Here is a 19812-nt window from a genome sequence, read left to right as displayed (position 1 = left end):
TTCTATTTATCCTAGACAACATATATTACTAGAAAATGTATCGCAAACATGTGGTCCTGTTGTAATTACTTAACATGCCTTATTGCACCACAAGGGGGCAGTAGAGTTGTTTTCAAATGTCTGCAATGTCAGTAGTTGACCTGAAGAAGAATGTTTATGCTAATATCGCTTGTAGTTGCATTGTGATAGTAATTGTTTGATAAGACATGCTGGTTCAAAGGCTGAAACAGCTTGCTTTGTGTTTACATACTTCTGTAGAGTTTCAAGACTTGGCTTCAACAATGGCTGTTTTTAACTTTGGGTAAATGAAGTTTCAAAATGTTTGTATTTAAATCATCTTCAACTAGTAAAGGAACTTGTCTGATAACACACCAGTAAACCAAAACTCATCAAATAAATTATTTATTACCATCGAGGAATTACAAATAAAAGCAGTATGTACAGCAGCTCATTCATCTCAGGAATAAGACCAAAAAGTGCACAGAGTGAGAAGCCTAACACAAATAAAACTAGTTCAAAACCAGACGTTAATATTTATCACTGTAGGCTGTTCGTTTACACGTTAAAGTCAACATAAAAGCAACATTAAAGGGTTAGTTCACCCAAAAATGAAATTGTCGTCATTTCGGAACACAAATTAAGATTTTTTTTTTTAAGAAATACAAGAGGTTTTTTTTATCCCCCATAGAAAGCAACATTATTACCGTCATTCAAGGTCCAGAAAGGTATTAAAGACATCTCAGTAATGGCCGGCTCCTACATCAGCATCACACGCATGTGTCATGAATAACGTCAGCCAATACTGAGCCAGCGTTCAGATGTAAACGCGGGCCATAAACATAGTCACCACTATGGCCCCATTTCACAGACAGGGCTTAGATTAAGCCAGGATTAGGCCTTAGTTCACTTAGGGCATTTAAGTGGCTTTTATAAACGTGCCTTAGATAAGCTTTGCTTTCAGTTAAAATATTACTGGTGTAACAAAACAATGGCACTGACATATCTTAAAATATTATCTTATTATATATCTTATTGTGCACGGTTCATCTGTACAGGATATTCCAAAGAAAAGTCAGTCCAATCAATTCCTGATGAATAAAACCACTTAGAAAAATGAGTTGCAAACACCATTTCATGTTGACTTTAAGCGTATTAGTAGACACACTTTGTGCTTCTTCATTAGCCTAAGTTTTAATGTTATGTTTTCTCTGGGGTGAAGAGCGAATGATGCACATCCTCTTCAGCATATCCACTGCTGTCTGACTGAAAACTGTCCCCTCGCAGAGGCGACGCTGTGAAAGAGAAATAATAAATAAAATGTGTGAGAAAACTGGTGAATTTAGGAAGTCAAGACACCCAATTCTTTTTCAACTGTTTCTGTGAAATGATAGTATGCAGATTTTCTTGCAACTTCCTGTTAGGTTGTTTCCCTGAAATGTTTTAGCGATAAGGCAGACAAGATCAGCTGGACCAAATTGCGTTTTACCGCGTACAATGTGTTTTTTAACAAGTCAGCACAACACCTCCCTCTCTCACCACATTAACACATGCTGCTTTCTGTGAGCTTGTATGGGTGACTTTGCTTATTTTGGTGATAACGCTGTATGGCTGATTAACAGCTGTTCAGCAGACTTGGCTTTATTAAACTGATAAAGAATTAGTCAAATTATATGGCTAAAATTTGCCTAATGATTTCTAATCATGGTAAAGACTGCTCATGTTACTTACATTTGGGATGCTGTGATGAAACAGACAATGTGACTGTGGAGCAGAATTCTGATGAAGTAGCTTCCTCTTCCTCTGCACTGTGAACCTGAATTGAACAATTGAATACATAAAGGGACACTTCATCTTCATCATCATTTTACTCTCCTCGTGTCTATCTAAACCTTTCTTCTTCAGAGCACAAATTATATTTTGAAGAATGTTTCAACTGTTTTTGTCCATACAATGAAAGTCAGTGGGGTCCAAATCAAAAGTGGGCCACAATGACTTTCATTCTATGAACATTTTTCAAAGGCAGCGGCTATTTGCACTGTACAATAGATGTTATTTACACTAAGTGTTAGATGCTATTTACACTAAAGTGGAACTATTTACTATTTACACTAAGAGAAAACAGCATATTTTCTTAGTGATAGATGCTATTTACACTAAGTGAAAATAACATTCTATTTACACTGTGACAATATCAGCATTTTCTTAGCAATATGCTATTTACACTAGGTGAAAATAGCAATAGATTCTATTGACACCATGTAAATGTATCATAGGAGTAAACAGTAATTAGATGCTATTTGCACCTCAGTATTTTTTGTACATTAACAGGATGCAATAATATCATAGTGTAAATGATTATATTTATTCAAATGATTAAATGGATGCTGCCTTATTTGAAGAATTAAAACCCTCCCTATACCTTCCCCTAACCCTACCCAATAAACACTTTTAATATTATTAAACCCTCATTCTCCGTTTATTTGCACTTTTAGAACATTATTTTCATTTTTATTGAAAATAAATGCGAGCTCCGCAAAGGTGGATTTGAACCCGTGTCGATCGCGTTAAAAGTCAGGTCTGCGAGTCTCACTCGTTACCGCTACACCACTGAAGAATTGAATTCCATGTGTCTTTTTTAAAACTTGAGTGGCCCAACCAGACATTAGTGGGTGGAGCTAGTGTAAATAGCGTTTGCCAACAAGGGACGCTATTTACACTTAGTGTAAATAGACACTCTGTTTTTCAAAATATCTTCTTTTGTGTTCTACAGAAGGTTTGGAAAGACATGAGGGTGAGTAAGGCCCTGTTTACAGCTGGTATTAAGATGCATTTTGAATGCGGATCACAAGTGGACAACGCTAAATACAGGTGTAAACGGGGTCTAAAACATTTTAAGCTTGTTCACTTTCGACCACTTCCAGAGGTAGTCGAAAACTTATTCAACCGGATTGCTTTCGAAGTGGAAACGCTCATGTGGTCGAAAGTGCTCAAACAATTACAAAAGACCACCTACTCTCCGCCTACTGACTTAATGTGTAAACATTATGGGAACCGCGCTAACCAGACAGGTTTAAACTTTGCCGGCTAGAGACTCAAGTTGCGTGAAAAATTGCATGAGCTTATTTTATCCATTAGATCGAAAGATCTGAAAAAGCCCATACATTTACCCGCCCACAGACCCTCCCCTCAAAGAAATCAGGACAGAAATAGTTGAAAGTGGACAAAAGAGAGAAATTAAAACACCAAGTGTAAATGGGAATGTGTCTCCCTCCCTTGTGTAAACAGGGACTATATGATGACTGAATTCTCTCATTTTATGGTTTGGGGATTTGTTCAAATCCCTGACCCAAAGTATGCGCAACAGTAATAGTGTAAAAAGTAATAGTTCAAAAGCTTGCAGCATTGAAAATGGCAACAAGCCGCATTATAATCTCTATGCAGAGGTGGAACACGAAGAGGAAGTTTGGAGGTGGATTCAGCAATAAAGAGCTGAGTAATATTCTGTTAATGACGTCTTATGGGAGAATTCATGTGGGCAAGCTTTTGCTCTTGACATGAAATGCATTAAAAATGATAAGAGATAACGTACCTCTTCCAGCTCAAAGGAGTTGCCTTGTTTGCTCAGGTTTAGTGGTTTTACAGGGCTTAGGTACCTCTTGATGTTGGACGAACACTGCTCCTGTGCATCTCTATTGGGGAGGGTGGTGTCGTCCTCCCATCCAGTGACTGTGATCTGACATAACGACTTAGGTAAATTCATTGCGTTAGATTGTCTTATGGTAGAATTATTTGTCATCTGGTGTGCAAAAGGTGAGTCTTTGGCATCCATACTATTTGTGTGTAGGCAGCGATAAGGTGCCTGATTGACATATTCAACAACCTGAGGGCATATGATATCATGAGTAACGATAGGAACAGGTTTCACGGTAACATCGGATCTATTCAAGAGAACAGAACGCAGAGTACAACCTTTGGACTCCATGTCCATGTCTGTTTTTGGCTCCTGGCAAGGTGTACCCTCTGCTAATGTATCCCTGAGGTCGTGTACGTTTTCATTTGCCGTCTCGGATAGTGGATGACAATGTACAGGATCAAAATAATCAGTCCTTTCAGTGTTTTCCTCATATGTCTTCTCTTCAAGTTCTTTCTTGCTCTCTGTAAACCAGTCCAAGTCTTGTTCCAAATCATCTACCTCCATTCGAAGGCATAAATCTTCATCATTGGCATCATCATTTTCTGCACTCTTCTCAACTACACCTGACAGACTATGTTTACGCTTACGAGGTGAATTGCTTGGAGATGTGGAGTCCGAGCCACGGGATCCCGTGTACAAGCACATCTTGGAGATAGTGTCTTTTAGTCTTTCAACAGGAGATCGTGGTTCACTGCGGACACTGGTTCGAGACATGGTCCTCTCCACGATTGGGGAAGAGAAGGTTAACTGGGGTGGCGCAAGCTTCTGAAGTGGCGTTCGGGACACGTGGGAGTACAGCGAATAGAAAGCATTCGCCATTGCCGTCAATGCCTCAACTTGTCGGAAACGACCTGTGGCAAAACAGGAGAACGAATGTGACAATGTCTCTAAAGTTGTAGTAGGAGAAACATTCTGTAACTCTGTTGATTCCTTACTTGCTAATGAAAGACAAGGGTCTTCCTGGCGTATCCTGGTGAGTTGGGATTCAAGGAACAGACGGAAATTGATGCCTCTGAGTTGGGATGGAAAGTTGAAGAAGCGGACTGGGATGCGGGCGGTCACCTGTGGTTCCTCACAACCGAAACCCAGCTGGAAAAGGGTCTCTTCTGCATCTTCAGCACGCATCTGGAGGACCTCAGACACACTGGTGGATTTTTTTTTAAGATGATATGAAAAGTGAAAGATATATAAAAAAAAAAATGTGAGAGAATGGTTTCAGGTAGATGTGCATGGAATTCTAATTGCATAATTTCATACTGCAGATGCCAACAGGGAAGTATGTCACTCCAAGGAATTTTGTTTATGTTAGAAATTAACAATTCAGAAAATGTGAAAGCAGTTTCAGTGTTGGCCTTCTTATTAGTGAGAGCCACATATTCCACATACAAGTTATTGTCATGCGAGTAGCATAAATGTACTACTTTATCATGCATCACTCTGAGTTTGTAACCACTTACAGTTCACCTTCAGCAGAAGAACAAATCCATCTTAAACATGAAAGCAAAGTGCACAGTGGAGGAAATTGTTTTGCCGATTCCCTCTCAAGCAATAAGCTGGAAACCTTCATCAAATAGGCCAGCTAAAGGGGGTATTATTTAGTCCATTGTGTTTTGCCTCAGCCATGCCCTTACCTGGAAGCAGTCCTGCTGGTAGTGGTTGAGAAGGCACTGGATGCGACACTTTGGCCCATGTTGAACAATGGCAGGTTAAGCTTCTGTTGAGGAGTGCTGTTGATACACAAACAGTCTATGTAAATACAATGAAACAAGGGATTTAGAAGCATAAATGAGTAACCCAGAGCCAGAGAGTCAATAATACGGCAAAGTCAACCTGTTTCTTACCTAAAATGTGGCGCACCTGATGCAGCATATAATGCAGTGGCTGTGAAATAAATAATAGCAGGTATAAGTGAAGGAAAGAGCATCATTATGTACAATACCGTTCAAATGTTTGGGGTCACATTTTTTTCTGCAATTTTCTGATTACTGTACAATCAATATTGAATATTTTTTAAAGAAATGAATACTTCTATTCTGTAAGGATGCATTAAATTGATCAAAAGTTACAGTAAAAATTCTGTTTCAAATAAATGCTGTTCTTTCATACTTTCTATTTATCAAAGAATTCTGGAAAAAAAATTATGTGGTTTCCACAAAAACATTGAGCTTTCAACATTGATAATAATAATAAGAAATATTTCTTGAGTACCAAATCAGCATATTAGAATGATTTCTGAAGGATCATGTGACTCTGACGACTGAAGTAAAATTCAGCTTTGCCATCACAGGAATAACTTACATTTTAAAATATATTAAAATACAGTTGTTTTAAATTTAAATATTAATATTAAATTATAAAACTTATTTAAAATAATTTCCCCATATTACTGTTTTCACTGTCTTTTTCATTTAATCAAATAAACACAACCTTGGTGAGCATAAGCCTTCTTTCAAAAACATTTTAAAAATCTTACCGACCTCAAACTCAAACTGAATGGTAGTGTATAGCTTAAAATAAACACAACCCTGTCTTAAAAGACCATTTATTTATTACTTGCTGTATCTGGCCTTGTGCGTGTGTTTCCGGATGTAGAGATTTTGTAAGAGTTACTCATCATAATAAATAAAGTGTGCTGGAGAGTGAGGGGAGGTTCGCTCTCAAACATAAATGCAGTTCCTCTTCATACAGTATATAATCGCTGCCATCGGACTGATACTGACAAGTACAAGGATGTCACTCAAGAAAGAGGTTTGACATTACAAAGAACCCATTGTTCAAAATTCATTGCGGCGGCACAAGGGTCAAGCACAAAATTGCCTTTAATTAGCAGTTGGTTAATATGTTGTGCAGAAAAGGAATATAATGCATTGGGGGTTGCGAACAAAATAAATTCCATGAATAGGGTTCAGTTTGAGTGAAACTATTAGTCATTTAGGAGACATTTTTAGAAGAGACCTGCTCATTAAAGGTGATGTGTGTGTTCTTTTACATTGTTAAAACACTTCCGGCTGTCATTATACCCGAGTTACTGTTGCTGTTGTGTTGCTTCTACTCACCCTCTGCACCCAGACTCAGATCATCCTCAAAGCTGGTGCCTATCCTCAAAGGCCCTGTAGAGTTACATTTTACAATTTTATGAGGATTTAGACATGTCGCAAAGGTGTGATCAATTGGCTATTAGTCATTAAACACTGGAAAGCCTGCAGAGAATCGAAGTTTCGAAAAAGCACAGATTTCTGCATAATTCTAATGGACTTCATTTATTATTTAAAGCTGTACACATCCACCTCTTGCATGTTTGTTTATTAAATATTTTAGCTAATATGATCATGCTTTTAGCTATGAATTTGATCATGCTTTCAGCTGTTTAAATACAAAGAATTCCATAGAGTTTAATAACACAATCTTTATGTAAAATGTGAAAAAAGTCTACTGGTTTGACCTACATTATGAGGACATGCAGATGTCCTTACTTCAAATCGCTAAATAAACATACTAAACATTTTTTATTAAAAATGTAAAAATGCAGAAAGTTTTCTGTGAGGGTTATGTTTAGGGGTATAGGAGATATAGAATATAATTAGCTCATATTTCTCATATAGAGAATATCATTAGCTCATTTTTCTCATCTCCTCATTTGCAAGTCGCTTTGGATAAAAGCATCTGCTAAATGATTAAATGTAAATTAAAACCATTGCGCCTCCTATGGAATATTCTCATAATGATAGGTGTACCAACATGTGTGTGCAGATTCTGTGCAGGCCTACTCATTGCATAATGTGTACAGATGTCATATTTTGCAATTTTTCTCTTGGTTGTGCAGGTTTTGAACATTCATATTATGAGACAAAAACTACTTTTACACAGAAAAATCCCACAACTTGTTTCACCCTCATCCTACCTGTTGTTAGGTGACTGCTTTTGGCAAGACTGGCTTCATTCCTACAGATAAGATGGAGAAAAGAAAACAGAGAGAGAGGAAATAAAAATGAAAAATTCAGTTTTATCAAGTCTGAATCAGCAAAGGTCTGTGGGCGTGTTGCGGGCATGCAGTAAAATACTGCGATAAAAATAGAAACACACACGCACATAGGACGTCTTTCAATCCTCGTGGCAGTATGTACCGGTAGCCCTTATTAAGCAAATGTCAAAACATCTTTTGCTGCTTCTCACAGAGACAAAAGTCTTAAGAAGCCAGAATTACTCGTTTTCCAAGCATTGTCCATTCTGTTCTGTTTCAAATCTGAATACTACTGCTGTGAATGTGATTAGATATTTAATTTACAGGCTTTGCAGAATATAATTCCAAGTCAATAACCTGCACACTAAAAAAAGATGGTTCTTTATAGGTTCTTTACATATAGTAACAGTTCTATTTTGAACTGTATCATCCTAAAGAACCCTTTATATGCTGAAATGGTTCTTTGTGTTAGAGTTTAGGGTTCTTTGTTCCCACCTTTTTGTTTTTCAAATCTGTAACTGTCAAAGCCACCTCATTACTGATTTTCTGGAGCTCAGCCATTCAATTACACAGACGGTCAACACACTCTCAACAAGTAAATAATTTCTTTCCTTAAAAATATAAAAATATACATTTTAACTTTCAAACCGTAACTGGTTTCCTACCAATCATGTCTTTTTCTCTTTTTAGTTTAACAGAACATGTTCAGTTAAGGATATTTCTCTTCTCCACTAAGCAAGTAACAGAGGTATTGAATTTATGATCCATATTGTTAGATTTTTTTAAATTATTACTTTTTAAATAAACAATACCTAGTCACAGAAAAAAAAAAAAAAAAAAAAAAAACATTAAAGGGATAGTTCACCCAAAAATGAAAATTTTGCTATCATGTACTCCCCCTCAAGTAGTTCCAAACCTGTGTAAATTTCTTTGCTCTGCTGTACACAAAGGAAGATATTTGGAAGAATGTCAGTAACCAAGCAGATCTCACTCCCCATTGGCTACCATAGTAAGGAAAAAAAAATCTGCTTGGTTATAACATTCTTCCAAATATCTTCCTTTGTGTACAGAAGAACAAAGAAATTTACACAGGTCTGGAACTACTTGAGAGGGAGTAGCTACATGATAGCAGAATTTTCATTTTTGGGTGAACTATCCCTTTAAGGCTATCCCATGACTTTATATCACTTTTCCCTTTTAACATTGAAAAGGACATCCTGTCCATTTTTGCTAATTTTGGCCTTCATAAACATAACTGTTTAAACAAATGGAAGAGACACTGTAACGCTAAACTGTATGTCAGATGCTGTCACATGCCAAAAACCTGTGAAAAAAAACTGCCACTCAAAGTACACACATAATGATGGACGTAAAGACATCGTAGAGGATTGTAAAGATATTTCACTGGAACTTGGTCTTCATTACATCTATATCATGTTCAATGTCAGTTGTTATTTATTAATGTATACAGTTAAGAACTGTTAGAGCACTGTCATTTTTGCTACATTTTTGCCATATCAATAAAAAAATACTACCTAATTTACACAACATGCTGTTTTTTTTTAAACCCGAAAAGGCTACAAGATATTATAAGACCAGGCAGATAGAGGGGTAAAAATAATATTAATAAATAATATATGAAAATAATATTAATAATATCAATATACTAGTATTAATAAAAAATTAAGACCATTACGGTTGTATATAGCACTTTCAAAGCATAGTTCTTTATGGAACCTTATAAAAAGGCTTCTATTTAGCACCAAAAAGGGCTGTTACAAGGCGAAGAACCTGAATTTTCTTAGAGTGTAAATGTTACATGTGCATTTGATGTTAAAAAGTTATTTCCTAATAGATTGGAAAAAATGTGTTGATCCTTATTCTTTGAAAAACTTTTGAAAACACTTTCTTTATAGCTTTTCTAGGAACTTGCAAAGGCCTAAACAATGAGAAACAATAACAATTAATGTGAAGTTTTTCTGCTGTTTCCTGACCAGAAAGGGAAAATTTGAAAACAGATTCTTCCTCAGCATAATCTATAAATAGAGCAAAACAATGTAGCTCAAATATTTTGCACTAAAAGCTTTCAGGTGCAGGTACCTTTTGAAAACGTGGTCTTTGACCCTCAGAGGTTAATGTTTGTTTTTTTTTTTTAACCTGCATGACCTTCAAAAAACAATCTCAAGAACATTTGTGGTTTTCCACTCACTTGCTGTTATTGTATTACAATTGACACACAATGACTGTCTTTTATAGAAAGACACACAAACACTCACCCACAACCTTGGAGCCAGGTTTCAATCTTTCCTGCAGAGCATCCTGTGGAAACAAAATAAAGACGCACATAGTGATCTTAGCCTGTCTGTTTGAGAATGGGTGTGTGTGTGAGAGAGAGAGAGAGGGAGGTGTAAATGAGCTTTCTGTTTTGGAAATAGAGTTTATCTGGTGGTAACCATGTTCTGTTTGTGGTCTATGCTTTATCTATCACAGTAGCAGTTATAATGTGAGCTTATTTTAGAAGTGGCCTGATTCAAAGTAGCTGCGATACTATTTTTTTAATATTTTAACCTCCCAATCAATTGTTGTGCATTTACATTGCTGCGCATCTGTTTTGCTTCTTTACTAAATAAAGCATACAATAGTCCCAAAAAGTATTTGGACTGCATGACTACCATTCTATTAGATAACAAAATAAACACTTAATCGCCCTGGTTGCATGGAGCTTTGAATGACTTGGTTAAGAGGAAATGAGATATGCAGCTTCTTTCCATTTTATAGAGCTATTGACACAGCTGAATGTTAAACATTAACCTGATGCTCACCATCCACAAAGACATCATCTTGGAGAGACAAATGAGGCTGCTGTTCTGCTGTTGGGCTGCGGTGTTCTGCATCTCTTACGGTAAACTTGCGGCGGCTGCCTTGCGCCCACGCCTGTCGCCTCTCAATCTTCGAAGGACTCTCCATCTCTGTGGCCACCTACAATGAGAAAGCACTTCTTACAGGATTATTTAACCAAAACAATCTGCCACATTTTTCATATTTTTAAAGTAAAATTTAAGCAGCAAAATAGATTACAAAAATAAAACAGGAAACAAATATCGAAAGCACTCTCAAATGTAAATGTATATGGTCTGATTTTGTGCAAACTTTGTTATATATGAAAATAAAAAAAAATTGATTCGATTTTTATTTGTAGCCTTTAGCACTTTTCACAATTTACGTTTCAAAGCAGCTTTGCAGAAAATCATGATGCTAATGTATATAATATATTAATGCTAGATTAAAGGTAGGGTAAGCAATTTGTTTTATAAACACTTTTTGTTATACTGGGGTGCGTTTCCCGTACAACGACGTAACTCACTGCTTCACTACCATAGTACTATGCATTGTTGAACAAATCATCTAGCTAGTCATGACTGTTTCCCGAAACCGTATTGTCGCAAACCTGTCGTTCAGCCACGATGGCGAATGATGTCACACAGGTGGTGGAGTAATAACTTCTTTAAATGAATCCGTTTGAGATCGAATTAATGCTAGATTTTTGCTATAAATTACAGACATGGCATCTGAGGACTAATTCTCATTTTTCTCAGCTATTTTGCTTTATTTCCAGATTCAATCACAGGCTTGTTCTTATGTTCCAGAGCACATACGAACATGCGCACTCTTCAAAAACAGTGCTTAAAATCTCTTGTTAAGCTAAAATATGTAAATGACATTTGTATATATGAAGAGTTTGGTTCCAAAACACAATAAACGCCATTTTCAAAAAAATCAGTATTGTATCTGCTCAGTTTTGAAAAGTCATTTATTAATCATTTACGTGAAGAGATTAAGAAGACGAGGCACTCGAGTCAGGAGGAGGAAAAATGCCGGCTGTTGCTTGTTCCACGACAGCATCAAACTTCTGTCACGGTCCCCAAAACTGAATCATGGATAGTTTTTAAAAGCCGTTTTTAATACCAATGTACTCTGTAAATGTGTTTATTTTAACCGTGCGGTGGCGCCAGATACTCTTTAATCGGTAATGACAAACGGAGACATAATTAATTTATAACATAAACAAGATGACTCGTTGAATTCATTTTGGGAGCGACGGCTGAATGTATTTTTAGTAAAATGCCTGTATATAAAATTAGTATTGACAAAGTTCAGAGGCTGTCATATATGTGAATCAACTTACTTTGTTGTGTATTTTCAATATGAAAAATAACTTTTATATTGATGGATTAATTGCATTTTGAAGAAAAAAAATGTGTCATGGATTTATTGCGTTTATTTTTATAATAAACCTTTTAAAATCAAAATGTAGATTTGAATTTTTAATGTTTTCATAACCAAAAGATGCTATGTGAAAGTTTGAAACAGAAAATAGTGGTTTTCATCTTGCCACTTTCTTGGTAAAGAAAACACCTTTTTACTCAAATTAATCAAAATGGAGTTATAGCGTTTTGGAACCAAACTCTTCATATATTCGAAATAAAAGATACACATTGTACTTAATGTCAGCTTGCTAATTTTGCTCAAGATAACGGTTTATTAAGTCTACATGTCATAAAAACAAGAAACTATGCTTCTAGCCACAGCTCGATAGCTGTCGTTCCAACCACACAAGTTTGCGAATGTTCGTTTGAACTATGGTTTCGGGAAACACCAAATTGTTGAACTGTGTTAGTAATGACGGAACTTGCGATGTTAGTTGGCTAACAATGTTTTTGGGAAACGCACTCCCGGCTGGAATTCTCTTCGCATCCTGATAGCAAGCAATAATAGAAGTGGTCTAAATATTAAAACATGTTTTCTGTGGAAGTCTCAGGACCAAAAAAAATGTTTGTACAATAATTGCTCGGTCCGAACATATGTATTTCCATACCTCTGTGCACCCTGCAGCAGTCAGGTGGTACAAGTAAGAGCTTTGTAAGTTGTTTACGTTTATTATTATTGTACCTAATGTGTTTTGAGACATGAGGTAATTTAAAGCTGTCTCTGTTTCATGTTGTGGTGCTTTGCAAACTCTTCTGAGTGCGTTCATGTGTCAGAAGCGCTCTGAAGTGAGGGTGGGAATCATACTTTCAAAGCTAGCTTGCTATTGCTAGTCACTCTGAAATTGCCTACCCTACCTTTAATTGCAGAGATAAAACTTTCTGATTCATTCCAGGACTGTCATTTAAAATGCATAATCACAAATCAAATTAAGTAGCATTTTACTTTTATATACCTCAAAATTATTTTTATAGAGGCTAATATTTTTAAATAGAGACTAACAACTTTTATAATAATCAGCGTGGCGGTCATAGACCTTATTCACAGCAGCGCCATCTTTGATATTTAACGGGATTGGCTGTGCGGGAACTCTTCAGTGGGTTGTACTCTTATTTAATGTGTTTTTGGATTGTTCTCCTGACGAAACACTGCAAAAATATCTTTCCAAGAAATTTCAGAAGACAAAAAAACTCCTGACAATATGAGCTGTGGAAGATTGAGCTTTATGCAGCTTTTTCACAGCGGATGCCATTGAAAACACGGTAAATCTATCCCAACAGCCACGCTTTCCTGTCATGGCGCTGCTCTGAATAAGGTCTAACCGGTGCGCAAAATATGACTAGTTATGAGAAATAAGGACCATTCTAATCAAGAATTTCCAGGGAGCAATACGTTTCACGCAACCCAAATTGTTTTTTATATCCCTAGCTATCAATGAGTCATATCTAAAATATGTAAATATATAATAAAATGACAATGGTCGGATTTGGCCAATGTTTCTGAAGAAGATCCTGAAGAAAAGTCCTCAAACGCTGTTGCTATGGTTACACTCTCAGGGGGGGGCTAAATTTATGAACTATGAAAGACTTTTTACAAAACCTAGTTTTGTTTTATATAAATAAATCAAACTATAGGCTACTAAAGTAACAATGACTCTTTTTTCAATATGTTTGTGAATATGTTACCATAACTAAAATTGCTCGAGCGCTGCACTTTTGCTACGGTTACGGTACACGATTTCTGTTTCCGAGCATCTTTTTTTTTTACCAAAGGTGATAATACGCCCCCCGGCTAACTGTCGTACTCACTAAAATGTTTAAAAGCAAAACTGAAACATAGCCTATATGTAAAATATTACTTTTTAAACCCTCTCCAACCTTTTGTTTTGACTTCCTGGAGGCTGAAGCCTGAATTAAGCAGGCTACGCTCGAACCCTGCAGTATTCTCACCCTCTCCATTCGCACTTTACATGAAGACAGATTACGTTAAAGGAAATCACGCGCAAGCAGCAATCACGTTCGATAGAGTAACCACATTAACATATCACTTTCACTTATAAAGATGCCGCATATTATTAATTAGTGAATAGTGAGTTACGAGTAGTTTTAAGTGCCTTAAGCTGCACACACACATACACAATACGGAAGTTTATAATTAGGCTATTAAACAACATTTTCTAAAGGATGGTTTCCATTTCGCATCACGTACCTTAAAAAGTGCCTCGATCAGTCCATTCTCATGGCAACGGCATAATTCACCGCTCTGGTTTCCTGCATCCCGCTCACACCTGCATCTTGAAGGATGTCCATCGCATAAAAATGACAGAAGGGAGATTGAGAGCCATGGTCGATTGTTGAGCCGCCAACGCAAACTTTCGGGCTGCTTACAGTCATGACGCGCTATAACTGACGGAAGCGGTAGGAGGAAGATACGTTGCTGAGAAGAATTGAAAGAGAACTCTGTTGTGACCACACACTGTTGAAGGAAATACTGTTACACACCATTTACAGAGCAAGTTTTATCGATTGAAGCATAGCAGACAAGATAAAATCGAGGCATAAAGCCACAGTGTCTGAAAATATAGGCTAGCTAGTAAAAAGCCACTTGTTTTTAAAAAGATTTGTATCAGTTTACTGTTTTGTGTTCTGTTATTAGGGATTTGTGAAGTGTAGCCTATGTGTGACATTGGCGTGCTTTACTGTAAAAGAAGTGTTAGATTTCAGTGACACTGCCAGTAAACAGCAACTGACTCAGCTCACTTTAACTATTAACTAAGTTAAAGTCACCATAAAAAAGGGACAGTTTTTATTGTTTTTATGGAATATTGCAGTTTATTATGAATTATTTTTCTGTGCATATCAATTCTCGTAACCTACTTCCCCTTCTCTTGCAATGACTTCCCTTTTCTTTTCTTTTCTTTTCTTTCTTTTCTTTTCTTTTCTTCTCTTCTCCTACGGCATGTTTACCGGCGCGAGGGAGTGACAACCTGTCAATCACATGACATCGCAGCAGCAAACCGATCCAACCGTCCAATCAATGACCAGTGGGCAAAATTAAGTCCCGCCCTATATTTTTTCTTGTTCGATAAGCCGTTTCACTCGGATTTACTTTACAATAGGGAAGAAAAGACTATTGCAACTTAAGTTTCATGCCGACTTTACACCTTTTCACTCTGTCACTCTGTCCTTAGAACAAAATGTGCGTTCACACTTTTAGGTCGGTTCGTTTGGTCCGGACTCCGGACCAAAAAAAAACATTAGCAAAACTGATTAGCATTCAGGGTGGCAATTTTATCACCGAACCAAAAGATACCGAACCTAAAGGCATAGGGTACGTTCACAACCTGATTGGTCGGATTTTATGAGGTATTGCCTATTTTGAGACGGAACTTACCGAAAATCCAAAACAATGCTGTGTGCTGAGATAAATGCGCTTGTTGTGTGTGTGTGTGTGTGTGTGTGTGTGTGTGTAACCTGCATATGATGGTATTTTGGCTAGCTGGGAACTCGTGAAGAGCTTATGAAATGTGTAAAGGAGTCAAAACAGCGGCGGGAATCCCTCCGTCACACACACAAACAAACGATCTGCAGCATGGAGACGCGCGTCTGATGCCTGTGGCAAACCCGCGTATGACGAGAAAACCCGATATGCGTGAGGCCTCATCTTCCTGTCTATGGTTCGTTTACATGTCATTGGTCCGTGTTGCGTTCATATATCATTCGAATCACACCAGAGTTCGTTTGGAAGCGGACCGATACCCATCTTTTCAGCGGTCTCGGTCCGCTTGTTTGGTGCGCACCAGGGTTCGGATGGCAGCGTTCACACATGTTCAAATGAACCGCACTAACAGAGCAATCGCACCAGGGTTCGTTTTAATCGAACCAAACATGACAAGTGTGAACACACTAGAGTGACATGACAGAAAGTGAACCAAGAAGCATCAATGCAGATGTGGTAAAAAAAAAATAGGCAAGATGTCCTGGTTTGCTCTCTTCCACGGTAACTTTTTTGTGTGTTTTTAAAACTTCGAGCCAGCAACTTTGATATTTCAAAAGAGTGGAGTGGGTAGAGGAAAAGGACAGGGAAGAGGTGAAGAGCGGAGGAGGGAAAAAAGATGAAGGGAGAGAAATAGCAGAGATGTAGGAAGCTGGGCGAGCGAGAGTGGTAGGCATTGAAAGAGCAAGAGGAGAGGTGATCAGAAAGGAAGGGTAGAAGAGGAGAGTTGAGAGGGAGCGATACTGAAGAGGCTCAAATGAGATGAGGGCTACTCTAATTAGTCATGCTATGAAACAGAGGACAGAGGGTTCAACCTAATGTAAGCAGTACAGTGGCCACAATTTCAACAAAAAAGAAGAGGAATGTCATAATGCAACAGTCAAGAAAATAACTCCGTTTCATAACAGTGAAGGTGAAATCAATTAAGTGTTTAGACAGCTAGTCAGTGTTTTAAAAAAGGCTGTAGACTGTAAATATATATTACCATTTAAAAGTTTGGGGTCAGTAAGATTTTTTTTTTTTTTTTAAGAAATTAATACTTTGATTCAGCAAGGATGCATTACAAAGTCGCAGTAAAGACATTAATAAAAGATTTCCATTTCAAATAAATTCTTCTTTTGTTAACTTTCCATTCATCGAATAATCTTGAAAAAAGGTATCACGGTTTCCACAAAAAGCAGCACAACTGTTTTCTGCATTGAAAATAAAAGTAAATGTTTCATAATATTACTGTTTTTTATGTATTTTTGATCCAATAAATGCTGCCTTCGTAAGCATATGAATGAAACTTCATTGAAAACGTTGAAAAATCTTACCAAACCCAAACTTTTGAACAGGAGTGTATTTTTAAAAAAATATATAAATTAAAATAAGTTGATAAGTTTGAGTCTTCATTCAAATATTATGATATCCCTTTTTATTTTAGTGGTTAAACTCATGGTAAGTCATATTTTTAGGGTATTGAATGTAAAAAGAAATGGTAAAGACAGTGTTTGCAGCATTTAATACTGTCAAGAGAAAAACTGAAGAACACACAATAGCACTTTCTTGCTGTAAATTTTCTTTTGAAACACTAGGTGTCAGTATGTATTCATTTGTAATCAGTGAGGTTTTTAGACAGTACAGGACAGTCTGTTCTTTTTTCTTTCTTTTTTTTTTGAGAGAGAGATTGGAAATCACATACTGTGGCAGACGATTTATCATTTGGCTCAAGAGTTTGTCTAATTATCTGCCAAATAATTTATAATATTGCTTAATCTGATTTTTACCAAAGGAACTCCTTCAATTTAAACTTTTAGTACATTCACAGATTTATAATGAGGTTTTAATGTACTTCTGTCCTCAGTTAGACTTTGAAAATATGACTCATGGGTTTGTATGAAGTGGTTATATTAGATCACTTATAATTAAAATGTGAAGCTTGTTCATGAACCAAGATAGATTTAAATTTTGTCCAAATCCAAATACGTGACTCATTTCATCCCAGTTTTAATTGCATGGCAATGCCATTTCTTTCAACAAATAGAAAGTTATATTCTTCTGTTCTTGTAAAATAAATGATTGGTTTCATACTGAGAATAATTGACTTATTTATGTGGGCTCACATCTTCTCATTGGTATAAGAAAACTGGAATGTCTTCTATCCATGCCTGGTTTAAAATTGATTGTTTTGTCATTGAGTGTTCAAATTTGAAATCAGTTAAAAAGGTTGTCATACAAGAAGCAAATATATTTTCCATCAGCAAATGATCATGTTCATTCATATCCACGTCCACAGTCAAATGCATTTGTTATAACACAAAGATGTTTAATAAATAAGATTTTATTGTTTTCAAATGAATCACAGCGACAGTCTTATTTACAGTCAAAATACTGATGTGGAAATATCATAAAAAAGTCATAATTTATTTACCCTCACATCCAAATCCATATGCCTTCTTTCTAATTAATCTCTGAGCTGATCTTTTCTATACTTTATGAAGAAAGCTTTTGTGTTACATGTTGTCAGGCTTCGTAAAGGCACCCCAAAGGTCAATACGAGTAATACACTATAGGCTACTCAAAGTCTTCTGAATCCATGCAAAAGCTTTTAATTTAAGATGTTATGCATGTACTGTAACCCCTGCAGCTCTTAGATCTCACTTGTGTGCATGCATATTCAAACTCATGACACGTCTGGTTTGAACATACATGACTGCAAATGACATTTGACATGTCTGTTCCTATAAGGAAAACTATTGCATGGCTTTAGAAGAATATAGCACCAAAGTTACTCAAAATCCTTGATTTTGTGATCCACAAATGAAGAGAAGAATAAAATGGGTTTGAAAGAATGTAAAGGTGAGTAAATAATTTTCACTTTGGGTGAACTGTTCCTCTTCAAAAAATAAAAACAAAAAGTTATTTCTTGTAAACACATTCACACACAATAAGAAAAAGGTCATATACTAGAAAGGTGCTGACATGGCAAAAGTGATGAAAGATACAGTAAACCGATCAAATGCTGTATTTCATATTGGTTTTCAATAAAATGTGGCTGCCTAATACAGTAGAAAGGAAAAAAAAAAAAAAGATGCTACCTGACAAGAGAAAACTTCAATACCCATAATGCACTAAGCATGTTCCTGTCCAATGTCACTCCCACCATGGATATGCTTACCAGTCAAATGCAACCTTGCTTTAGAAATGCTTCTTAGCAAACTTTTAGCATAGTGATGGCAACTTGTATTGTTCCTGGGTGCAAGAATTCAAAGAGTAACATTTAGCGGGAGTGAGTTACTTTCGTGTACAGGTAAGAAAGCTGTTTCCATAGTGTTCCATTTTTTACCATTATGCCGTTTAATGAGTAGACAAAGTATGATACAATTTTCAGTGATAAACCTACCCTTACAATAACTGTTCTGTTAATAATCCTCTGTCGATCCGACTGTCCATGGGTGGGGATACAAAAATGCGGAAGTACAAGCTGTAGTTTTCCGGGGGGCTAGTCTTACAAGTTAGTCATCTAATTTTTTTCTTCAAGTCATAACTTAAGTCAGTTACATAAAAGGTATATTGGTCTAATTGAATCCAAAAAGATTGATTAGTCCTAATTAACTGCTAGTTGGTCATACTAGCTCTTAAAGGGTTAGTTCACCCAAAAATGAAAATTCTGTCATTTATTACTCACCCTCATGCCGTTCCACACCCGTAAGACCTTCGTTCATCTTCGGAACACAAATTAAGATATTTTTGTTGAAATCCGAGGGCTCAGTGAGGCCTCCATAGCCAGCAATGACATTTTCTCTCTCAAGATCCATTAATGTACTAAAAACATATTTAAATCAGTTCATGTGAGTACAGTGGTTCAATATTAATATTATAAAGCAACGAGAATATTTTTGGTGCGCCAAAAAACAAAATAACGACTTATATAGTGATGACCGATTTCAAAACACTGCTTCAGGAAGCTTCGGAGCGTTATGAATCAGCGTATCGAATCATGATTCAGATTGCGTGTCAAACCGCCAAACTGCTGAAATCACGTGACTTTGGTGCCTTCGAACCGCTGATTCGACACGCTGATTCATAACGCTCCGAAGCTTCAGGAAGCAGTGTTTTGAACTCGGCCATCACTATATAAGTTGTTATTTTGTTTTTTTGGCGCACCAAAAATATTCTTGTCACTTTATAATATTAATATTGAATGACTGTACTCACATGAACTGATTTAAATATGTTTTTAGTACATTAATGGATCTTGAGAGAGGAAATGTCATTGCTGGCTATGGAGACCTCACTGAGCCATCGGATTTCAACAAAAATATCTTAATTTGTGTTCCCGAAGATTAATGAAGGTCTTACGGGTCTGGAACGCCATGAGGGTGAGTAATTAATCACAGAATTTTAATTTTTT

At 36.6% G+C, this 19812-nt stretch overlaps 1 protein-coding gene across 2 annotated transcripts; it reads right to left on the bottom strand.

Moving 5' to 3' along the window:
• Nucleotides 1-386: 386 nt before the first annotated feature.
• Nucleotides 387-14412, bottom strand: tespa1 (thymocyte expressed, positive selection associated 1). Of its 2 annotated transcripts, XM_051897054.1 has the most exons (11): nt 14130-14412; nt 10478-10634; nt 9932-9974; nt 7596-7636; nt 6751-6804; nt 5536-5575; nt 5326-5421; nt 4630-4838; nt 3590-4545; nt 1729-1813; nt 387-1292 (listed from the first exon to the last, which is right to left on the bottom strand). In XM_051897054.1, the coding sequence occupies exons 2-11, from the start codon at nt 10620-10622 to the stop codon at nt 1198-1200; spliced, it is 1764 nt and encodes a 587-aa protein (XP_051753014.1). In that variant the 5' UTR covers nt 10623-10634; nt 14130-14412; the 3' UTR covers nt 387-1197. The 2 variants fall into 2 exon arrangements, with proteins under 2 accessions (XP_051753014.1, XP_051753015.1); XM_051897055.1 differs by lacking the exons at nt 387-1292; nt 1729-1813 and having other exon boundaries at nt 3631-3880; nt 3970-4545; nt 14130-14350.
• Nucleotides 14413-19812: the final 5400 nt, after the last annotated feature.

Source organism: Ctenopharyngodon idella, chromosome 6 (assembly GCF_019924925.1).
Source record: "Ctenopharyngodon idella isolate HZGC_01 chromosome 6, HZGC01, whole genome shotgun sequence".
Classification (NCBI taxonomy): Eukaryota; Metazoa; Chordata; class Actinopteri; order Cypriniformes; family Xenocyprididae; genus Ctenopharyngodon; species Ctenopharyngodon idella.
The sequence above is the reverse complement of the archived record's forward strand: the minus strand, read 5'-3'. Positions and strand labels throughout refer to the sequence as shown.

Excerpts from the sequence above, each read along its gene's own strand:
- tespa1 (XM_051897054.1), bottom strand. The coding sequence starts at position 10,622 with ATGGAGAGTCCTTCGAAGATTGAGAGGCGACAGGCGTGGGCGCAAGGC. Across the intron at positions 6,805-7,595 it reads AAGCAGTCACCTAACAACAG|GGCCTTTGAGGATAGGCACC; the intron begins GTAGGATGAGGG and ends GTAACTCTACAG. Across the intron at positions 5,576-6,750 it reads TCTGAGTCTGGGTGCAGAGG|CCACTGCATTATATGCTGCA; the intron begins GTGAGTAGAAGC and ends TTTATTTCACAG.